This window comes from Pongo pygmaeus, chromosome 1 (genome assembly GCF_028885625.2).
Source record: "Pongo pygmaeus isolate AG05252 chromosome 1, NHGRI_mPonPyg2-v2.0_pri, whole genome shotgun sequence".
In the NCBI taxonomy this organism is placed as follows: domain Eukaryota; kingdom Metazoa; phylum Chordata; class Mammalia; order Primates; family Hominidae; genus Pongo; species Pongo pygmaeus.
Window position 1 is genome coordinate 196697859 of NC_072373.2, and position 22582 is coordinate 196720440.

General features: G+C 43.6%; 1 protein-coding gene across 1 annotated transcript in view; it reads left to right on the plus strand.

The window, feature by feature from the left end:
* Nucleotides 1–22582, plus strand: part of CSMD2 (CUB and Sushi multiple domains 2) — a 664918-nt gene that overhangs the window by 123226 nt on the left and 519110 nt on the right. Inside the window, exon 3 of the mRNA XM_054497047.2 lies at nt 2243–2355. Within this exon, the coding sequence (XP_054353022.1) occupies nt 2243–2355 (113 nt within the window). The remainder of the gene's footprint in view (nt 1–2242; nt 2356–22582) is intronic.

Below are 22582 nucleotides of genomic sequence, written 5' to 3' on the forward strand. Positions count from 1 at the left end.
TTGTATCTTTTGCTCTTTTTTTCCTAGCTGTTTACCGTTTTCTTACTGATTTGTAATAACTTTTTCTAGGTTATAAATACGAATCCTCCTACTGTCACATATTCATAACCTTTCAGTTTGCACTTTTCTCATTATCTTTTACAGTTTTTTGTCACACATACATGCTTTTAATTTTCATGTAGTTGTTAATCAATATTTTCCTTTAAGGCCTCCGGGGTTTCATGTTGTATCCATTAGCACTCAATTTCAAGAGATAGAAAACCAAGTCAAGCTAGTTTGAGAAGAAAAGAAAGTAAAGAAAGAACGTTAGCTTATGTAACTGGGTATTGAAGAGATAAATCTTGCTACGTGGATTAAGGATCTGAAAAATACATCATCAGGGTTCTGTTTCTCTTCTCTTGCCACTGCTCAACTTTTATTTATATCTATCTGGCGATATCATTTTCTCTAAAGCAGATAGTCTCTGTGTGATGATAAAAAGGCTGCTGGGAGTCTCAAGCTTATATTGTAGTGTTTAAGGTCCAAAAATAAAAGGCTTTCACAATCTGTATATTATATCCCATAGAAGGACTCAGAATGACTCTGCTTGGGTGGTACGGTCTCTTCCCTCTTCCCCATACCCTGAATCAGTCCATAAAAATGAGGGATAGTATGTCGTGATTGATCATTTACCCAGCTCTGTGGCTAGTGGGCAGGTGGAGTACCTATCAGAACTCCATGCCATGGACAGCTCCCATGGAAGACCGACAGGGCAAGTAGGTGCAAAGAGTCCTCTGCATGTCTTGCTTAGAAGGCCTTTCCCCAGCATAAGATGAGTAAACAAAGTTTGTTTCCTTATAATATGTATGATTTCATTATTTTATGTATACATTTTTGATGAGAGAGAGTGTATGAATATGGGGTGAGGTAGGGATCTTTTGCTGGATGTGTTTATATTTGAAGAGAAGATGCCCTTGAAACTTATTTGGTTGCCTGCTGCATAATTTGATCATTTTTTCTTTGCTTTTTCTTGAGTCTTTTCCGAGTTAACATGAATCCCATAAGGTTAGGATGGTGGAAAGGGCAAGGGCTTCATCTAGCTTAAGGGTTTTCACAATGTCTGTTAACAAATATCTGATTTAACTCATCTGAGCCCAATACTCATGCCCTTCAGTGGATATCCTGGGCATCAAGATATTGTATAGCAGTGGGAGGTATACAACGGCATCCAGGAGAACCATGGATATTTCAAATTACCTAAAAATGGGGACAAAGTTGAACCTTGAAATTCCTCCTAGATTCCTACCTGGGTGTGGTAAGGCAGGCTGAGGCTTAGAGGGGGTTAAGGACAAAGGTGTGTAGGAGACTGGCCACCTCACTATGACCTGTGTGCACAATCAGGTCCCTGTGAGGGTCACCATACATGGACGCCCAGCAGTGGACAAGGTCTTTCCTAAATGTATTCCCAAGTGTTCAGTGGTATCTTTTTCCCTTAGAGGAATCTTTAAAAATGATTATCTTGTGCTAAAGGCATATTATTTCAGGTTCAACAATTCCTTTAGCTTCACACCTGTTTCCTTTTATTCAGTTAAATTCCAGAAAGAAAATTTAAACGTTTTAATTTTAATAGCATGCACAGTTTGATCCCATTTGTATGAAATTATTTCATTGAATATGATTCCATCTATTGATCCCACCATCTCTTTGCATGTCAACTGTCAGGAATAATTATTTCTAGATTGTGTTGGTTTTTTATTTTTTGCTTTCTTTAAAAACTAATAGGCACTTATTTCTGTAAAAGCAGTAGACATTCCTTTGAAAGGATAAAGTCTATGATAAGAAGCATCCTCATTCTTCTACTTAGAGTTGGCTCTATTTCCCTTACTATGTGAATAAATATTGTCTACTGGCAATTGTTAGTTGTAAACTCATGGGGAATTATACCCAGAACCTCACAGGACCTCAGCCAGAAAGAGAGGAGACAGGCAAAGAAATCAGAAAAGGAGAAAAGAGGAAACACAAAGGAAGCAGGCAAGCCTCCAGGTTGGGGATTAGACCATGGCTTTGGGGGAGTCACTTCCTCATGTTTCTGGGGCAGAAGCCTGCTGGTTTTCATCACCTCTGCTGAGAATCACTTTGTCTTTGAACACCCTCTATATGCCTAGATCAGCACTGTGTATCCAGCAGGCACTCAATAAATGCTTCATGGAGGTGTACTTTCCCAAGGGGGTCATTCTCCCTAATCCACTTCTTTGTCTTTCAGGCTCACAGGCTTTCAGCTGCCAGCCACCATTGTTAGTGCAGCCACCGCCCTCTCTCTGCGTCTCATCAGCGACTATGCAGTCAGTGCCCAAGGCTTCCACGCCACCTATGAAGGTAAGTACCTCCCTCATCGGCCACAGGAGCCAGAGATGTGATGTCCTAATAGCCACAAGCAGGACTGCATTTCTCACAGATGCAGGGAAGTGTTCTTCAGACCCAGAGCTTGCGCCTGTCCTAACAAGGCTGGTTACTAACCAGTAACTCAGTTACTTAAATTGTCCCTCTTGGTTCCCAGGAAACTGAGAATTGAAATAAAAGCTTATGTGCAGTAGTTTATCCTAAGGGCCTGGTAACATCTACTTCTCTGTCCCCTTTAACTGGGTTTTGTTGTGTTTTTATTTTTTTAATTCTGTTTTATATTGGGCTTCATTGTATAAGGTACCTCAGGTTGTTTTTGAAAATAAAAGACACATAAATCCTAAGTAAAAGAAATAAAATAAGCAGCTGAAAACACCAGACAGTGACTGCCAAGAGTCAGTTTTATATCATTCAGAGAAGAACAATCGATTTTTCCTTAATAGCCTGGATTAGGGGCTTTTGGTTTGCGCTATGCAAATAATTTGTACTTCTCTCAATCTGTTTAAATATGGTGTTAGAATTCAAATTAACACTAATATCTTCAGATTATACACTATTATTATTATTAACTTTATTATGTTCAGAAGGTGGTACTTCTAGATCTCTGTCATTTCCCTGGGAAATTTACATCTCATTAATAGATAATTATGCCACTCTTGGCTAAGACCTGCACTGTTATTTTGTGTTAAGATCATTAATAGGCATATTTTAAGACTGTTAATGATAATTAATAACAGTAATGACATAATACCCTAGTAAAGCATGCCAGATATCCAAAAGCTTTTTTTTTTTTTTTTTTTTTTTTTTGCCTTTGCCTTTGTTTGAGAACTTAAAGAGTAAGTGATGCTTTCTTGAATGAAGCTCTAGCAATACAGAAACAGATACTCCCTGTCTTGGCCAGTGGTGTAATGCATAAAGAGGACAAGTTCTGCCTCCTTAGCAAAAAACCACCCCTGGTGGCAGGGGGTATAGGGGAGATGGTTTGATGCTTTAACCTGAGCAACTGGGGGCTCCTGGGAAGGCTTCAATTATTTTTAACTAAAGGTTGCTGAGAAGGTTCCTGAGAAAGTTCCACCTGCCTTTTGCTGAGGGCTTCTGACATAACTCTATTTTACCTTAACTGAGGGCTCCTGACAAAGACTGACCTGTCCTTAAAGTGAGGATTCCTGAAATAGCCTAATTTCTTTTTAAAAAATGATCAGATCTCAGCCGGGTGTGGTGGCTAACACTTGTAATCCCAGCACTTTGGGAGGATGAGGCGAGTGAATCACTTGAGGCCAGGAGTTCAAGACCATCCTGGGCAACATGACAAAATCCCATCTCTACTGAAAATACAAAAATTAGCTGGGCATGGTGTTACACACCTGTAATCCCAGCTACTTGGGAGGCTGAGGCACGAAAACCACTTGAACCTGGAAGACGGCACTGCACTCCAGCCTGGGTGACAGAATGAGACTCTGTCTCAAAAAAAAAAGTTCCTACTAATGTCAAGTCTATGATTTTTGTCATCCTATTTATACCTTCACCCTGGCCCTGAATCCAAAGTAATTCTCTCCAAGTTTGAGCAACAAGCTCCTCACTAAGAGAGGCCTCTTCAGAAGCTTCCTAAAGTCTCTCTGGCCATTAGCTCCTTCCACAATATGTTGGCCTTGGGGACATTGACTGCACTTGGGACCCGGGGCCAGGGAAAGGGAGACAGGGTCAGGGACACTAGAAGAGGTGCCAGCAAAGATGCTGGGAGTGACTGACACATGGGGGAACTGGCAGGGCCCTAGGCTCTCATGGTGCCCTCATTTCTCAGTCCTGGTCAATCTTTGAGGCACTAGCTTCCCTGAGGCTTGAGGAAAAAGGTGTCCCTGACCACACTGCCCTGTTAGGGGCACAAGCAATTCTCATTAAGCAGAGCAGATCTGAGGGCACATTCAGAGTCCCATGAAAACAGACACTGTCACCTGGAAATCATGAGCAGGGTCTGTAGTTGGGCAACAGGAGGTCTGTAAACTCCATGACATTAGTGACAAAAATTCTGAGGGTGGGTGTATCTTTTTCTAGGGAGAATATACAGCAGGCATTAGAAAACTCAGATCCCCCTGGCCAAATCTAGCCAGAAGCTTGTTTTTGTAAATAAAGTTTTATTGGAACACAGCCATGCCCATTCGTTGACATGTGTTTGGTGGCTGTTTTCATGCACTACAACTGCAGAGTTGAGCTATTATGACAGAGACCCTATGCAAAGCCAATGAGATACTTACTTTTTGACCCTTTACAGAAAAAATTTACTTACCCCTGGTCTACAGCTGTATTGTCCAATACAGTAGCCATTAGCCACATATGGCTATTTACATTTAAATTAACTAAAATTGAATAGAATTTAAAATTCAGTTTCTTAGTCACACTAGCCTTGTGTCAAATGTTCAGCAACCACATGTGGCTTGTCTACCTTGTCGAACAGCCCAGATACAGAACATTTCCATCATTGCAGAAAATTCTACTGGACAGAGCTGAGCTGGAGCTTTCATCAGATTCACAAAGAGGTCTGTGATTCAAAAGAGATTGCAAAACATTAGGGATAAATTAGAGGCCAGTGGATCCCTCCTCTCACCTGCCTGGCACAGGTGAGGCAGTCCAGGCATGAGAATGCTCAACATTCCACAGCAAGACTCACAGGGCAGAATGACAGCCTGTTTCACCTCAGCTACATAATGATGTCAGTCATTGGCACTAAGTCATTGGCAGTAAGGAAATAAAGCCTTGTAGGCAAGGCCCCTGCAAAGGCTAGACCAATGCTAACAGATTGCTGTAGCCGAGTGAGTCTCTATGCAGTCACCTGTTGCAGGGTTTCTGCAAACTTTGCAGGCTGGCTGTTTTGTACTGTGTGGTAAAGTGGGTCACAGGTGTCCATGCTAACAGAGGAGTCAGACACCCATAAGCCAAGGCTGTGGCTATCACTGAAGCTCATTAATTTGACTTGGGACTGGGCTATGTGGAAATTCATGCATCTGGACAAATGTGAGTTGCACTCACTTTTGGAACACCCACGGTGGATGGACAAGGATGGAAGGTGGGAGGCATGAGTAGGGGCAGCCACTGCTGTGAGCATACCCACCTGATATATGCCCTGGGATCTCTTTATCGCTGAGCTTATTCAACAGGCAACTGAATCGTGTTGAACCCATACCTGACTCACTGGGTGACCTTGGGCAGATTTTTAAGCTCTCTGAGCCTCATTGTGGGGTGGAGAAGGGGAGATTCACTAGTTAAAAGGAATTTATGAAGATTTGGCTCTCAGGGAAGGAGCTCAGCCCCGTTCCTCCATTGCAGAGTCCCCTTGGACATTTGTGCTGGGTGGCAAGCAGGGAGAATGACAGACAGGCTTCAAAGGAGAGGCCCCCACTTCCAGCCTAGGCTGCCCCCAGTCAGGATGGTTTCCTTATATTCTCTATTCATGATGTTGTTGTATCCGTTTCAAAATGGCATCAGGGCCCCCTGCTCTTGGTAGCTCCCCTTGGCTGACATCCCCAAATGTCTGCTATCAAAGCGAGTTTGATCCTCCTCCACCCTCATCCAGAATGTGAAAAGTGTAGATAAGGAACTGAACTGCTGCTAGGGATTTTGGAGAAAGGTGAAGTCAGGTGATGAGTGTCAGCCCACGGCTGCTGCCGCTGCAAGGAAAAGATCAAAAAGGCCAGTAGTCAAACCCTGAGATGACAGAAGGTGCTTGGTTTGTAATCCCCGGGGGCAAGAGCGTGGGCTGCAGCAGCTGGATGGGAGAGAAGGGGATCAACCTGTATTAAGCACTGACTGTATGCCAGGCACTTTACATACATTATCTCATTTAATCCCCCACCACAACCCTGTGGACAGACATTGCTATCCATCTTACAGAAGTACATGCTGGGCCTCAGGGAAGTTTTGTGTGCAGCTTAGGGCTTGATGGCCAGGAATTTTAACGTGGCTTTTCTGAAAAACTCTTTGAGTAAGGCAGAGGCTAGTGACTCCATTTCACAGGCAGGTAAACTGGAGCTAAGCCAGAGGCAGGGGAGGATGTGGGAACTTCCCAGGCTGGCGTGGGTCATCCATGGAGGCAACAAGAGATGTGTTCCTGAAGATGGCCGAATAGGAACAGCTCCGGTCTACAGCTCCCAGCGCGAGCGACACAGAAGATGGGTGATTTCTGCATTTCCATCTGAGGTACCGTGTTCATCTCACTAGGGAGTGCCAGACAGTGGGCGCAGGTCAGTGGGTGAGTGCACCGTGAGCCAGCCTAAGCAGGGGCGAGGCATTGCCTCACTCGGGAAGCGCAAGGGGTCAGGGAGTTCCCCTTCCAGGGGTGACAGACGGCACCTGGAAAATCGGGCCACTCCCACCCGAATACTGTGCTTTTCCGACGGGCTTAGGAAACGGTGCCCCAGGAGAGTATAGCCCACACCTGGCTCAGAGGGTCCTACGCCCATGGAGTCTCGCTGATTGCTAGCACAGCAGTCTGAGATCAAACAGCAAGTCGGCAGCGAGGCTGGGGGAGGGGCGCCCGCCATTGCCCAGGCTCCCTTAGGTAAACAAAGCAGCCTGGAAGCTTGAACTGGGTGGAGCCCACCACAGCTCAAGGAGGCCTGCCTGCCTCTGTAGGCTCCACCTCTGGGGGCAGGGCACAGACAAACAAAAAGACAGCAGTAACCTCTGCAGACTTAAATGTCCCTGTCTGACAGCTTTGAGGAGAGCAGTGGTTCTCCCAGCACGCAGCTGGAGACTGAGAACGGGCAGACTACCTCCTCAAGTGGGTCCCTGACCCCTGACCCCCGAGCAGCCTAACTGGGAGGCACCCCCCAGCAGGGGCAGACTGACACCTCACATGGCCGGCCAGGTACTCCAACAGACCTGCAGCTGAGGGTCCTGTCTGTTAGAAGGAAAACTAACAGAAAGGACATCCACACCAAAAACCCATCTGTACATCACCATCATCAAAGATCAAAAGTAGATAAAACCACAAAGATGGGGAAAAAACAGAGCAGAAAAACTGGAAACTCTAAAAACCAGAGTACCTCTCCTCCTCCAAAGGAACGCAGTTCCTCACCAGCAACGGAACAAAGCTGGACAGAGAATGACTTTGACGAGCTGAGAGAAGAAGGCTTCAGACGATCAAATTACTCCGAGCTACGGGAGGATATTCAAACCAAAGGCAAAGAAGTTGAAAACTTTGAAAAAAATTTAGAAGAATGTATAACTAGAATAACCAATACAGAGAAGTGCTTAAAGGAGCTAATGGAGCTGAAAACCAAGGCTCGAGAACTACGTGAAGAATGCAGAAGCCTCAGGAGCCGATGCGATCAAATGGAAGAAAGGGTATCAGCCCTGGAAGATGAAATGAATGAAATGAAGCGAGAAGGGAAGTTTAGAGAAAAAAGAATAAAAAGAAACGAGCAAAGCCTCCAAGAAATGTGGGACTATGTGAAAAGACCAAATCTACGCCTGATTGGTGTACCTGAAAGTGACGGGGAGAATGGAAACAAGTTGGAAAACACTCTGCAGGATATTATCCAGGAGAACTTCCCCAATCTAGCAAGGCAGGCCAACATTCAGATTCAGGAAATACAGAGAATGCCACAAAGATACTCCTCTAGAAGAGCAACTCCAAGACACATAATTGTCAGATTCACCAAAGTTGAAATGAAGGAAAAAATGTTAAGGGCAGCCAGAGAGAAAGGTCGGGTTACCATCAAAGGGAAGCCCATCAGACTAACAGCGGATCTCTCGGCAGAAACCCTACAAGCCAGAAGAGAGTGGGGGCCAATATTCAACATTCTTAAAGAAAAGAATTTTCAACCCAGAATTTCATATCCAGCCAAACTAAGCTTCATAAGTGAAGGAGAAATAAAATACTTTACAGACAAGCAAATGCTGAGAGATTTTGTCACCACCAGGCCTGCCCTAAAAGAGCTCCTGAAGGAAGCGCTAAACATGGAAAGGCACAACCGGTATCAGCCACTGCAAAATCATACCGAAATGTAAAGACCATCGAGACTAGGAAGAGACTGCATCAACTAACGAGCAAAATAACCAGCTAACATCATAATGACAGGATCAAATTCACACATAACAATATTAACTTTAAATATAAATGGACTAAATGCTCCAATTAAAAGACACAGACTGGCAAATTGGATAAAGACTCAAGACCCATCAGTGTGCTGTATTCAGGAAACCCATCTCATGTGCAGAGACACACATAGGCTCAGAATAAAAGGATGGAGGAAGATCTACCAAGCAAATGGAAAACAAAAAAAGGCAGGGGTTGCAATCCTAGTCTCTGATAAAGCAGACTTTAAACCAACAAAGATCAAAAGAGACAAAGAAGGCCATTACATAATGGTAAAGGGATTAACTCAACAAGAAGAGCTAACTATCCTAAATATATATGCACCCAATACAGGAGCACCCAGATTCATAAAGCAAGTCCTGAGTGACCTACAAAGAGACTTAGACTCCCACACATTAATAATGGGAGACTTTAACACCCCACTGTCAACATTAGACAGATCAACCAGACAGAAAGTCAACAAGGATACCCAGGAATTGAACTCAGCTCTGCACCAAGCGGACCTAATAGACATCTACAGAACTCTCCACCCCAAATCAACAGAATATACATTTTTTTCAGCACCACACCACACCTATTCCAAAATTGACCATATACTTGGAAGTAAAGCTCTCCTCAATAAATGTAAAAGAACAGAAATTATAACAAACTGTCTCTCAGATCACAGTGCAATCAAGCCAGAACTCAGGATTAAGAATCTCACTCAAAACCGCTCAACTGCGTGGAAACTGAACAACCTGCTCCTGAATGACTACTGGGTACATAACGAAATGAAGGCAGAAATAAAGATGTTCTTTTAAACCAACGAGAACCAAGACACAACATACCAGAATCTCTGGGATGCATTCAAAGCAGTGTGTAGAGGGAAGTTTATAGCACTAAATGCCCACAAGAGAAAGCAGGAAAGATCCAAAATTGACACGCTAACATCACAATTAAAAGAACTAGAAAAGCAAGAGCAAACACATTCAAAAGCTAGCAGAAGGCAAGAAATAACTAAAATCAGAGCAGAACTGAAGGAAATAGAGACACAAAAAACCCTTCAAAAAATCAATGAATCCAGGAGCTGGTTTTTTGAAAGGATCAACAAAATTGATAGACTGCTAGCAACATTAATAAAGAAAAAAAGAGAGAAGAATCAAATAGATGCAATAAAAAATGATAAAGGGGATATCACCACCGATCCCACAGAAATACAAACTACCATCAGAGAATATTACAAACACCTCTACGCAAATAAACTAGAAAATCTAGAAGAAATGGATAAATTCCTCAACACATACACCCTCCCAAGACTAAACCAGGAAGAAGTTGAATCTCTGAATAGACCAATAACAGGAGCTGAAATTGTGGCAATAATCAATAGCTTACCAACCAAAAAAAGTCCAGGACCAGATGGGTTCACAGCCGAATTCTACCAGAGGTACAAGGAGGAGCTGGTACCATTCCTTCTGAAACTATTCCAATCAATAGAAAAAGAGGGAATCCTCCCTAACTCATTTTATGAGGCCAGCATCATCCTGATACCAAAGCCTGGCAGAGACACAACAAAAAAAGAATTTTAGACCAATATCCTTGATGAACATTGACGCAAAAATCCTCAATAAAATACTGGCAAACCGAATCCAGCAGCACATCAAAAAGCTTATCCACCATGATCAAGTGGGCTTCATCCCTGGGATGCAAGGCTGGTTCAATATACGCAAATCAATAAATGAGATCCAGCATATAAACAGAACCAAAGACAAAAACCACATGATTATCTCAATAGATGCAGAAAAGGCCTTTGACAAAATTCAACAACCCTTCATGCTAAAAACTCTCAATAAATTAGGTATTGATGGGACGTATCTCAAAATAATAAGAGCTATCTATGACAAACCCACAGCCAATATCATACTGAATGGGCAAAAACTGGAAGCATTCCCTTTGAAAACTGGCACAAGACAGGGATGCCCTCTCTCACCACTTCTATTCAACATAGTGTTGGAAGTTCTGGCCAGGGCAATTAGGCAAGAGAAGGAAATCAAGGGTATTCAATTAGGAAAAGAGGAAGTCAAATTGTCCCTGTTTGCAGATGACATGATAGTATATCTAGAAAACCCCATTGTCTCAGCCCAAAATCTCCTTAAGCTGATAAGCAACTTCAGCAAAGTCTCAGGATACAAAATCAATGTACAAAAATCACAAGCATTCTTATACATCAATAACAGACAAACAGAGAGCCAAATCATGAGTGAACTCCCATTCACAATTGCTTCAAAGAGAATAAAATACCTAGGAATCCAACTTACAAGGGATGTGAAGGACCTCTTCAAGGAGAACTACAAACCACTGCTCAAGGAAATAAAAGAGGATACAAACAAATGGAAGAACATTCCATGCTCATGGGTAGGAAGAATCAATATCATGAAAATGGCCATCCTTCCCAAGGTAATTTACAGATTCAATGCCATCCCCATCAAGTTACCAATGACTTTCTTCACAGAATTGGAAAAAACTACTTTAAAGTTCATATGGAACCAAAAAAGAGCCCGCATCGCCAAGTCAATCCTAAGCCAAAAGAACAAAGCTGGAGGCATCACACTACCTGACTTCAAACTATACTACAAGGCTACAGTAACCAAAACAGCATGGTACTGGTACCAAAACAGAGATATAGATCAATGGAACAGAGCAGAGCCATCAGAAATAATGCCACATATCTACAAGTATCTGATCTTTGACAAACCTGACAAAAACAAGAAATGGGGAAAGGATTCCCTATTTAATAAATGGTGCTGGGAAAACTGGCTAGCCATATGTAGAAAGCTGAAACTGGATCCCTTCCTTACACCTTATACAAAAATCAATTCAAGATGGATTAAAGACTTAAATGTTAGACCGAAAACCATAAAAACCCTGGAAGAAAACCTAGGCATTACCATTCAGGACATAGGCATGGGCAAGGACTTCATGTCGAAAACACCAAAAGCAATGGCAACAAAAGCCAAAATTGACAAATGGGATCTAATTAAACTAAAGAGCTTCTGCACAGCAAAGGAAACTACCATCAGAGTGAACAGGCAACCTACAAAATGGGAGAAAATTTTCGCAACCTACTCATCTGACAAAGGGCTAATATCCAGAATCTACAATGAACTCCAACAAATTTACAAGAAAAAAACAAACAACCCCATCAAAAAGTGGGCGAAGGACATGAACAGACACTTCTCAAAAGAAGACATTTATGCAGCCAAAAAACACATGAAAAAATGCTCACCATCACTGGCCATCAGAGAAATGCAAATCAAAACCACAATGAGATACCATCTCACACCAGTTAGAATGGCAATCATTAAAATGTCAGGAAACAACAGGTGCTGGAGAGGATGTGGAGAAATAGGAACACTTTTACACTGTTGGTGGGACGTAAACTAGTTCAACCCTTGTGGAAGTCAGTGTGGTGATTCCTCAGGGATCTAGAACTAGAAATTCCATTTGACCCAGCCATCCCATTACTGGGTATATACCCAAAGGACTATAAATCATGCTGCTATAAAGACACATGCACATGTATGTTTATTGCAGCATTATTCACAATAGCAAAGACTTGGAACCAACCCAAATGTCCAACAGTGATAGACTGGATTAAGAAAATGTGGCACATATACACCATGGAATACTATGCAGCCATAAAAAATGATGAGTTCATGTCCTTTGTAGGGACATGGATGAAATTGGAAATCATCATTCTCAGTAAACTATCGCAAGAACAAAAAACCAAACACCGCATATTCTCACTCATAGGTGGGAATTGAACAATGAGAACACATGGGCACAGGAAGGGGAACCTCACACTTCGGGGACTGTTGTGGGGTGGGGGGAGGGGGGAGGGATAGCATTGGGAGATATACCTAATGCTAGATGAGAAGTTGGTGGGTGCAGCGCACCAGCATGGCACATGTATACATATGTAACTTACCTGCACGTTGCGCACATGTACCATAGAGCCTAAAGTATAATAATAATAATAATCATAATTAAAAGAAAAAAAAAAAAACCTGACATATTTTATTGAAATAGAAAAGTGCGGTTCTCATTATGTATTTGTGATATCTAGTTAAAGATAATGTCAAACAACAAAAAAAAAAAAAAAGAAAAAGAGATGTGTTCCTGAGCTTCTCAGCTGGGGTCACCAGATAAAATACCGGGCACTCAGTTAATTTGAATTTTAAATTATTCAAATTTTTGAAATGGGAATAATGTTTAGTGTAAGTATACCCCAAATATACTTATTTTATGTTGTGTTGTTTTTTGTTTTTTTGAGATAGGGCCTCACTTTGTCCCCCAGGCTTCAGTCCAGTGGCACAATCTCAGCTCACTGCAGCCTTGACCACCTGGGTTCATCCTCCTGCCTCAGCCCCTGAAGTAGCCGGGACTGCAGACATGCACCACCGCAGCCGGCCAATTTCTTTGTATTTTTGGTAAAGATAGGGTTTCACCATGTTTCCCAGGCTGGTCTCGAATTCCTGAGCTGGAGCAATCTGCCTGCCTTGACCTCCCAAAGTGCTAGGATTACAAGCAGGAGCCACCACACTGGGCCTGAAATTTAAATATAACTGAGCATCCTGCATTTTCAGTTGCTAGATCTGACAATCCCATTTTCAGCACGGAGTCTGAAAATAGGCCCCAGGAGCCCTCGCCCCACTTACCTCCTCCTCCTCCTCCTCCTGACTCCCACGTCTGCCCATATCCTGCTCTGCCAAGGTAGGGCTGTCTGCCCAGGTCTAGCCTTAGTTCTGCCATTCCAATGAATACACATTTAGACATCTCTCTGCGCACACACATATGCACACAGGTGTGGATCTGTGTGCACTTGGGATTATGCTATCTGTGCAATTCTGTAATCTGGTTAATGAGGCCAACATTTTTCTGTGTTAATAAAAGTAGCCCTGATTTGTCTTTCTAATGAACATCACTGAGGAAGCCATTGTGGTTTGCATATACCATAGTTATCTAACCAGTAATCTTCTGTGGACATTTAGGTGAAGAACATCGTTGTACATACAATTTAAGCCCTCATCTAATTATCTTCTAAGAATAAATTCTTGGAAGTGCAATTGCTGGGTCAAAGAGTATGTAGATTTTCCATTTTATACATAATTCCATCGTGTCTTCAGAAAGGTTATACGAACGCACACTTCTACCAACAGTGCACAAGCAGGCCTGAGCCCATTCCTCCCACCTTGCCAGTGTTACATGTTGTTGAGTTTTAAGTCAGTTTCATGGATTAAAATGGGTGGAAAATGACATCCCATTTGTTGTGATAATTTGCATCTCTTTGATTATAGGTAAGGTGAAGCACCTGTCATCACTTACTGGCCATGTACTGATAATTGTATAAATCCTCTCTCTTGGTCTCTGCCTACTCTTCCATGCGGGTGTTAGAGTTTTTCTTATCTTTTTGTAAGCGCTTTTTGCATATTAAGGATATTAATGTAATGGGTTTCCTTTAGAGGTACAGCAGTTTTCATTTTTATGCCACTTATTTTACATTTTAATTTTTAAATTTTTCTTTTATGCTGTCTATTTTTGGTGCCATGCTTGGAAAGGCTTTTTCTGTGCGAAGATTAGATAAATGTTCATTTAAAGGCTCACCTTATTCTTTTAGTTTTATTTTACTGTTTATTTTTAAATCCTCCTGGAACCCAGTTGTGTTGATCTTGGTTTCTGTGACTCCCTTTCTGTCTTTGGCTCTCTGATGCTCGCTATGTGTCACTCTGTCTGAGTTCATGGAAGCTTGCATCTTCCCCACTCTACCCTCAGTGTGTCTCTATCTGATGTTTCCAGTCTTCCTGCCATTTGGACATTTTTTTCTCACCCTAGCCCCAGACTTCCCACCTTCCCCACACACAGCTCCCAATTCTTGCATGGGATTGTTTCCGATTATTCCAGACTGATCGCCAGGTAAGCGAGCGTGATGAGCAGATCAGAAATGCCAATGAGGGAAGAGTCTCTGCAGGTTTTTGGTGCTTAATCCTGGTTGCACCTCTGCATTTTAGCAGCATGGATCTCGTGCACTCTGACACTTTTGTGAAGGAGAGCCCATCTCTGAGTGTTGGGTCTCAGTCTATTAGATCTACTTAATACTCTAGCTCTCAAAACAGGTATTTCTTTGTTTAGCTAAGTCTAACTGTGATCTGGGCATCTCACTATCAAACTATAGGCTTCCTTAAAAATCAGACCTGTTCTATTCCGCTAACTATCTATATGAAGAATCTTAGAAGGATGATGTACCCTTATTTTCCCTTATTTTTTGTGGACTGCTTGGTAACCATAAGGGGAGAGGTGGCATAGTACAAGAATTAAGATCTCAGGTTCTGAATTCAGATACCTGGAATCAAATCCTATCTTGTCACTCACTTGCTGGTTGACCTTGGGCAAGTGATGTCATTTCATTGAGCTCCAGCCTCCGTGCCTGTAAAATCAGGATAAGAATAATACTTACTTCTTAGAGCTGTTGTGAGGATTAAGGAAGAGAATGCACAAGTCACAAGATGTGCTCAGTACAGGACCTGGCAAATTGTCAGCACTTGATAAATGTCAGCTAATTAATTAAGTCACTCTCATCCTAACCTTACTTGACTGGGATTATTTCAGGGGATGGAAGGAATATGTCAACTTCATAGCTCACAATCCCAGCCCCACCCCAGTACCCTGGCTCCAGAGTTTGCATAAAATCCTTAATCCAGCTGTTCGTGGTGTGTCTAGTTTTACAGCCAGACCGTGGCTTTTGGAGGGAAGAAGCAGAGTGTTCTTCATATTCATGAGCCTCTGGCACTGCTTGAGCCTGTGTCCATTGGATAGGGATGAAGTCTCAGGCTTTGTCACCTGGTGGATGGGAGCTAATGAGGCCAAACCAGGAACTTAGTCTGTTCATGGCCTCTTCTCTTTGTTTCAGAGATGTTGGCTTTAGAGCTAAGGGTCCTAGTAAGAAGTCAAATAGGCCCTAGGCTTTTGAGGTCATGGATTTGAAAACTGTGACACACACACATACATGCATGTACACGTACTCACACAAATACAACTCTTTTCCATAAGATTCACAGGGAGTTTACAGATGCCCTGTGGCCACCTCTGATCCCCTAGTTCACCTAAAAAAACAGCCCAGAGAGGTTGACCTCACACATTAAGTTGATGGTAGAGATTTCTTCATTCATTGAGCTAATATTTACTGGGCACATATTGTGTGCAGTCCTTGACTTTCATCCAAGCTTCATTTTCATTGTCACAATTTGTGCTCTCTCCCTAGTCTATCTCTCCTCCCAAAGGGGAGCAGGGAGAAAGAAGAAATGCTCCACTTAGTGTCACTTCTGGAAAAAAAAAAACAAAACCCTGGTATGCTTTTGCTACCAATGGAAGATCAGTAATATCATCTCTGTATAAGGACCACAGCGTGTTGCAACAGGGTCAGACAGACTCATCTGTGAGGGATGGACAGATGGAGCCGGAGCTGCCTGTTTTGCTGTACCAGGAGACGCAGGTTAGGAGCAAGCTTCAGAACACAGTGTACTTCTGTGATGTTTGGAGGTGGGAGTAGGTTGGAGGTGATCATGCCACTGTGCACGCAGATAAATTGAGGTCCAGAGATGGAATTGGAACCAAGTGCATGGGAGAAAATGGCCTTTCCTGGTTTTGTTTTTTCCTGTAATTAGACCTGCTGATTCTCTCTCTCGGCCTCAGCCTCTCAGACAATTTCCTCCTTCCAAAAGAGTTCCCCAATTCTGGGACATTATGCAGACATCTCAAAATTGGGCTAATGGAAGCCATTTGATCACATATATATAGATAGACATACACTGAATATGCAATTTGCAGCATTTAAGCCACTCCAGGCCAGAACAGCAGAACAGCAGGCCAATGCCCTCCTCCAGGGAGGGAGGTGATAGATGTCCATTTCCTCCGCTCAGGAGGGATGGTGTGTGCTTCCTGAGTGAACCTGTTCCATTTCCGATGGCTCTGCCTTGGGAGTTGGAGAACATTCATTTTAATCAGTACTGTGGAGTAGCAAATTAATACATAGAGATGTGACATTTGAGACAAATTGGGCAGCACTTCTCAATAAGTGGAGAATCAGGATGATTTTCATATCACGTCCTCAATAATCCCACAAATAGTTCATCATGCATAGTAATATTTTACCCCTTTGGGGAAGAGTATTAACATAGCTTTAAGATGATATTATGCCAAACTCTAGTGCCCTGACCCTCTTCCTGTCAGGGTGTCAGGAGAAACAGTGATGAGGAGGAAGGAGCATTCTCAGGCAGCTGCCTGCTTGCAGATACAGTGTACCTCTGCTTCACTTCTCTGTCCCCATTCGTTCATTCTTCATTCATTCAACAAATATTTACTGAATGCCTGCTATATATCAGTCCCAAAGTAGGCTTTGAGGATACAAGAATGAATAAGAAGTGGCCCCTACATTCGAGGAGCTCTGAAACCTAAAAATGTTGGGAGAGAAGTAAGGGCATAAGCCCAGGAGACAGGAGATGTGGATCCAAACCCTAGCTTTCCCTCAGGCTGGCTGTGAGACCTTGGGCAAGTCTCCCAACCTCCCTGAAATGATTTTTTTGCAAAACAGAAACTATAATGCCCGCTTTAATAGGTTGTAATGAGGATTAAAGGAGTCAGTGCATGACAAGTGCCTGGCACAGAGTTGCTATTCAAAAACAACCAATTCCTCTACCACATGGAGAAAATTGCTCTCTATGCCTGGTTAGGTTACTGGAGATCAAGTTTGAGCTCTGCCACATCCCCACTGTATGCCCTTAGAAAAGGAACTACACCTCTCAGACTCCTCCTATGAAAAATGGGGTAATTTTCTCTCCATTTCAAGAGGACTGTGAGCATGAATGACAAGGTCTAGAAAGAACCTAGGGTGACATTTGGCACATAGTAGGCACTCAGTAAAAGGAAGCTAATATAACAAGGCATGGTGGGTTTTATGGGAGTGAAAAAAAACAATTCTTTCCCCTGACAAAACCTTTGGTCAAATCTTATGGCTGTCCAAGGGCAAGAACTATCACTTTTTTGTTTTCTCTGCCACCATGATACCTTAGTCTAGGGCCTGCCACAAAGTAGGAGGGTCCTGCAATGGTAGCTATTGCTTGCATCTCCTGACCGGGATCCCTACTAGTCTATATAGGGCTTTTGTGCAACACAAAAGTTGCTACTCTGAGAAGACACTGTCCTGTGAGCATATGGCTCAGTGGATAGCATATAGGCTGTGTTCTAATCCTTATCACCCCTCTTCCTGGGCATACTTTTGCAGTACTCAACTTTAACAACTTGAAGGTTCTGGAGCTTTACTTCAGAACCGTCCTCTTGGGAGTCTGCGGTCATTCACCATCCAACAAAAGATTCAGAGATTCATTGGATGCTTGGGAGCAAAGATCTCAGAGAGCTTTCACTTGAAACCCTTTAATTGGGTTAAAGCGTTTAGCCCTTTAAATCATTCGAGTGTGGTGGCTTACACCTGTAATCCTAGCACTTTGGGATGCCAAGGCCAGAGGATCATTTGAGGACAGGAGTTTGAGACCAGCCTGGGCAACATAGCAAGACTCCATCTCTACAAAATATTAAAAAGAAAATTAGCTAGGCATGGTGGCATGCACCCATAGCCCTACCTGTTCAGGAGGCTGAGGCAGGAGGATCACTACAGCCCAGGGGGTTGAGGCTGGAGTGAGCTGTGATTGTGCCACTGCACTCCAGCCTGGGCAACAGAACAAGATTCTGTCTCAAACAAACAAACCAAACCAACAACAACAACAAAAAACCCAACCGTTTAATTGCTTCCAGGATGGAGTCCAGACTCCTTACCTGGCCATCAGAACCTCCGGCATCAGCCCTACCTCCACCCCCTTGCAGTTCTCAGATGCACCATACTCTGTCTTCCCACTTATCTTTCAAACACACTGAGTCCCCTCTCCTGAACCACCTCACCACTACCACCCAACTCTTCTCTTCTGTTCTCTGCCTAAACTAAATCCAAGAGGCTGCCCCTGTGCACAACAGCCCTATTCTATTACCTCTTGGCTCCCTGCACTTCTTCTTCTATCACGTGCATCACTCGTGTATTTTCTGTTCCTTGTTTACCTTCTCTACTCTTGTGTGTGCTTCTGGACAGGAAGAACACTCAATAGAGCATTGAAGTCAGAGCTCAGGGTCTAAAGGAAGACTTGACTCCCAACTCTTCCAGGTAGTAGCCAGCATGTGACTTTGAGCAAGTCACTTAACCTCCTCTGACCCCTTATCATAGGAGGACAATAAGAAGAAACCCTACTCTGTGGGATTGTTGTAGGGAAGAAATGGGGTAACACATCAAGTGCTCCTAATAATGCCTGGCATAGAATAAACACTCACTAAGTGGATGTGTAAGCTATTACAATCACTCTTCACAGTTGTGCCTAGCCCAGGGTCAGACACATAGTAGATGCTCAACAAATACCGATTAAACAAGTGAATGGATAAATGATCGTCTTGCCCCATATGAAAGGCCCAGGCAAGAAAAGAGATTTAGGCTCAAGGTACCTGATACCATATTTCTCTGACTCTAAGATGCCCCCAGTCATAAGATCCAGCTTTAGTTGATATACTATTAAGAAAGAAAAAATATTGCCAATTAAAGTGTGACATGCTATTGACTATAAGACACATCTTAATTTCAGAGATATTAAAATATGGAAAAGCTTGCACCCTAGAACCGATAAAATATGGTAACTGCTTAATTGCTCCTAACCACCCCTTAGCCTCAGTTGAGGTGTATTTATCATTCCGACCTCTTCTCTGACCCAGAGCTCTCTGATGGTCAGGACTCCTCCTTTTCAGCATTCAGGTGGAGACTCTTAACCATGTGATCACCTGTTAATTTATTCTCTCGGCTCCAAGTCTCATTACTTCTCAATTTTCTGCATTGAACTCTATTTAACACTTATTAGCACAGGTCTTTAGCTGATAAACGCCCTTTTCACGGGAAGCAGCAGGGTGCCCCAGGCTTGACCCTGCCTCCCATAACAGTGTTCAAGGCAGGGGGGCCCAGAGACCCCCAAACATGGCTAGCTCAGGACCACTGCCAGCCCACTCCCAGCCCCTCCCAGGATGGACCCCTTGGTACCAAAGAACCATTGGGTGGGGACCTGGATGTGATTTCTTCCGCGTGGATAGAAGGGGAGAGGGTTGTCCTTCAACTGCTACTCTGGTAGGGACCGTAGCTGGACATGCATATCTGTCTCCTTCCCGTGCCCTTGGGTCAGGTGACCCTGTTGGAGCTTCCCCACTGACCCTAGCCCTAGAGGTTTAGGGGATGCATGCCTTTCTGCCACCTCTTCCTTGGGGTGACTTATTTCCCAACCCATGAGCCCAGCATCAGTGGGGAGAGAAGGCTTCCAAACAGAAGTGTCAAATTGAATATTTCAGTCCCGCCTCTTGCCATTAATGAATAACTCGGGAGTGATTAACCACTGTTTTGGATTATTCTTTCTACCTTTTCCTTTATTAATGTGAATAATTGAGAGTTGAACCCACTGACATTTCATTTTAACAGCAGGAGAGAAAAGCACTTACCGCATTAGGTAGGAGATTCTGATTTGGAGATTTGGCGGTGGACAGATGGCATCCCTTTCCTTCCCCTGTGGATGCCATTACATGATGGGCGTTGTTTCACAGTCCTTTATCCTCATACAAGCTGCAGGGTCCATAGCCCAGGGCCTCTGAGATGAAGAAAACAAAGGAACTGGCACTCGTCGAGCACCTTTGACATGCTCAGCAATGCAAGGGTGGGGGCTTTATAGACAACCGACACATCACCCCTCGTGAGCAAGGCCTTAGGATCCCCATTTTACAGATAAGGAATTTGAGGCCTAGAGCGGTGAGTTACCTTGCCTGAGGTGAACCAGGACCTAAGGGTCATGCACAGTTTAAAAATCAGTCTGGTTCCAAAGCCCACACTCTCTCCACTATGTTCCCGCTGAAAATAAGCCCTGCACAGTTCTCCAGGCCTGCCCCACTCGCCTATGCCTACCCCACAGCAGGAGAGGCCTGCGAGAGTCGGGTGGGCCAGCAGCATGATGCTGGGGCATCTCCCTGAGCCTGCGGTCCCCAGCCCTGGCCTTGCTCAGGGCATTGTTGCTGCCTGAGACCCATCTCATGGACAGTGGCTTTGCTTCCCAGCTCTGTCATACTTCCTTCCAGCTCTCCGCTTCCTGTTATCCCTCAAGACCTTTATCCAGCTATATTTGCAGAGTAAACAGACTGGGCTTGGTAATGAATTACTTGACCAGGAGCTAGTCTTGGGAAGTGGAGGGGACAGGGCAGGTGAAACACATTTGAGCCTCAGGGCCTCCGTACATTCTGTTCCCCTTGCCTGTATCCGGTGGCCCCAAAGCCCTCTCCCTGGTTCCATTCAGCTCTGTGCTCATGTGTCTTCTTATTGAGAAGCCTTTTCTGACCACACTGTGTAACACAGTGCCTGTTACCCGTCACTCCCTATCACCTCCTGACATATGCTATGACTGTTTATTTATTTGCTTATTGTCCTTCTCTGCAAGAATGTGAGCTTCCTGGGGTCAGGAGCTTTGTGTTGTTTTGCATTGCTCTTGTTCTGTGCTGATTCCTCAGCTCCTAGGACAGGTCCTGTCACATGTTAGGTACTCAGTAAATATTTGGTGAATGAATGGAATCAAAGACCAGAAGAAAGAGCAAAGGCATTTGAGCAACTGCAAGAAGGGCGGTTGTGGAGTATGAGGGCAGGGGTGTGGCTGGAGCTGAACTGGCTTGAGGGACAGGGAACAGCTCATGTAGGACCTAAGAGGCCACAGGAAGGAGTATGGGCCTTACTCACAAGAAGGGGACAATCGCTGAAGGGTCTTAGGCAGGGAAGTGGCTCAGTGAGATTTATGCTTTAGAGACATTGGGGAGAGCAGGGGCAGACTGTGGGGAAGGAAACCAGTCACAGGAGGCAAAGCAGGGACCACTGTCGAGCATAGAATGTTTCTGAACCTTTACCAGCACTGAGGATGGTGCCAGGACAAGGGGAGACCAAGCCCAGGGCTCACTCCCCGCATTGCCTTTATGGATGGACATTTACGCTGCTGGAACAGAAGGAATGCCCTCTACATGGAGCAGCTTAGCCTTCACAATTGCTTACACAGAATGTTTGTGATACTTCTGTCTGTTCTGCTGACATTCACGATGTGACTGTAACTGATTGAACAAGCTCACCTGAAGAGTCCTGCTGAATAGATGAATGTTCAAGTGTGGGGGTCTCCAGTTGTGAGTGATGTGGATGGAGCCCTAGAGATCATACTGGGAAATTATGCAGAGGAGTCAGGGCAGGGAGACATAGCAAATGCATTGGGTGATGATGATTGTCAGGATGATAATGAAAGCTAGCATTGCTGGGGCTCTTACCAGGTGCCAGGCACTCTTCTAAGTGCCTTACATTTTAACATTTAATTCTTAAGCAGTCCTTTGAGATAGGCCCTATTATTATCTCCATTTTACAGATGAGGCACTGAAAGTTAAGTAACTTGCTTGAGGTCACACAGCTAGTAAGAGGTAAAGTGTGGGTTTGAATCCAGACAGTTTGACTTCAGCCTACAAAAAGGAATAAAATAATTTCACATAGTTGCGACTATTGGATCCAAATTAAATATTCCACTATAATAGGGAGCAGTGTCAAGCTTTGTACTTTAAAGAATCTAACAAAAGGAAAAGATTAGTGATCAGACTATATTCAAATGTAAAAGTTCTGCACAATAAAAATCATGTAAAATGGGAAGAGAAACAACTGACTTGAATAATATTCTACCAAATGTGGCAGCAAAGGGTTAACCTCTGCGTTGTATAATGAACCCATACAAAGTGGTAAGAAAGGTATCAAGGAGTTCACACCAGAGGAAATAGAGTCAGCAAATAAATACACAGCAGCACTACCTGGTCCTGATAGTTATCAATGTAATGTCAATTAAGACAATGAAATGGCTCTTTATCCCTATTAAGTTAGGCTGAAGAACTTCGGTGGGTATGATGCAGTGCTGGAGTGGTGGCAGAGACACAGACACACTCGCA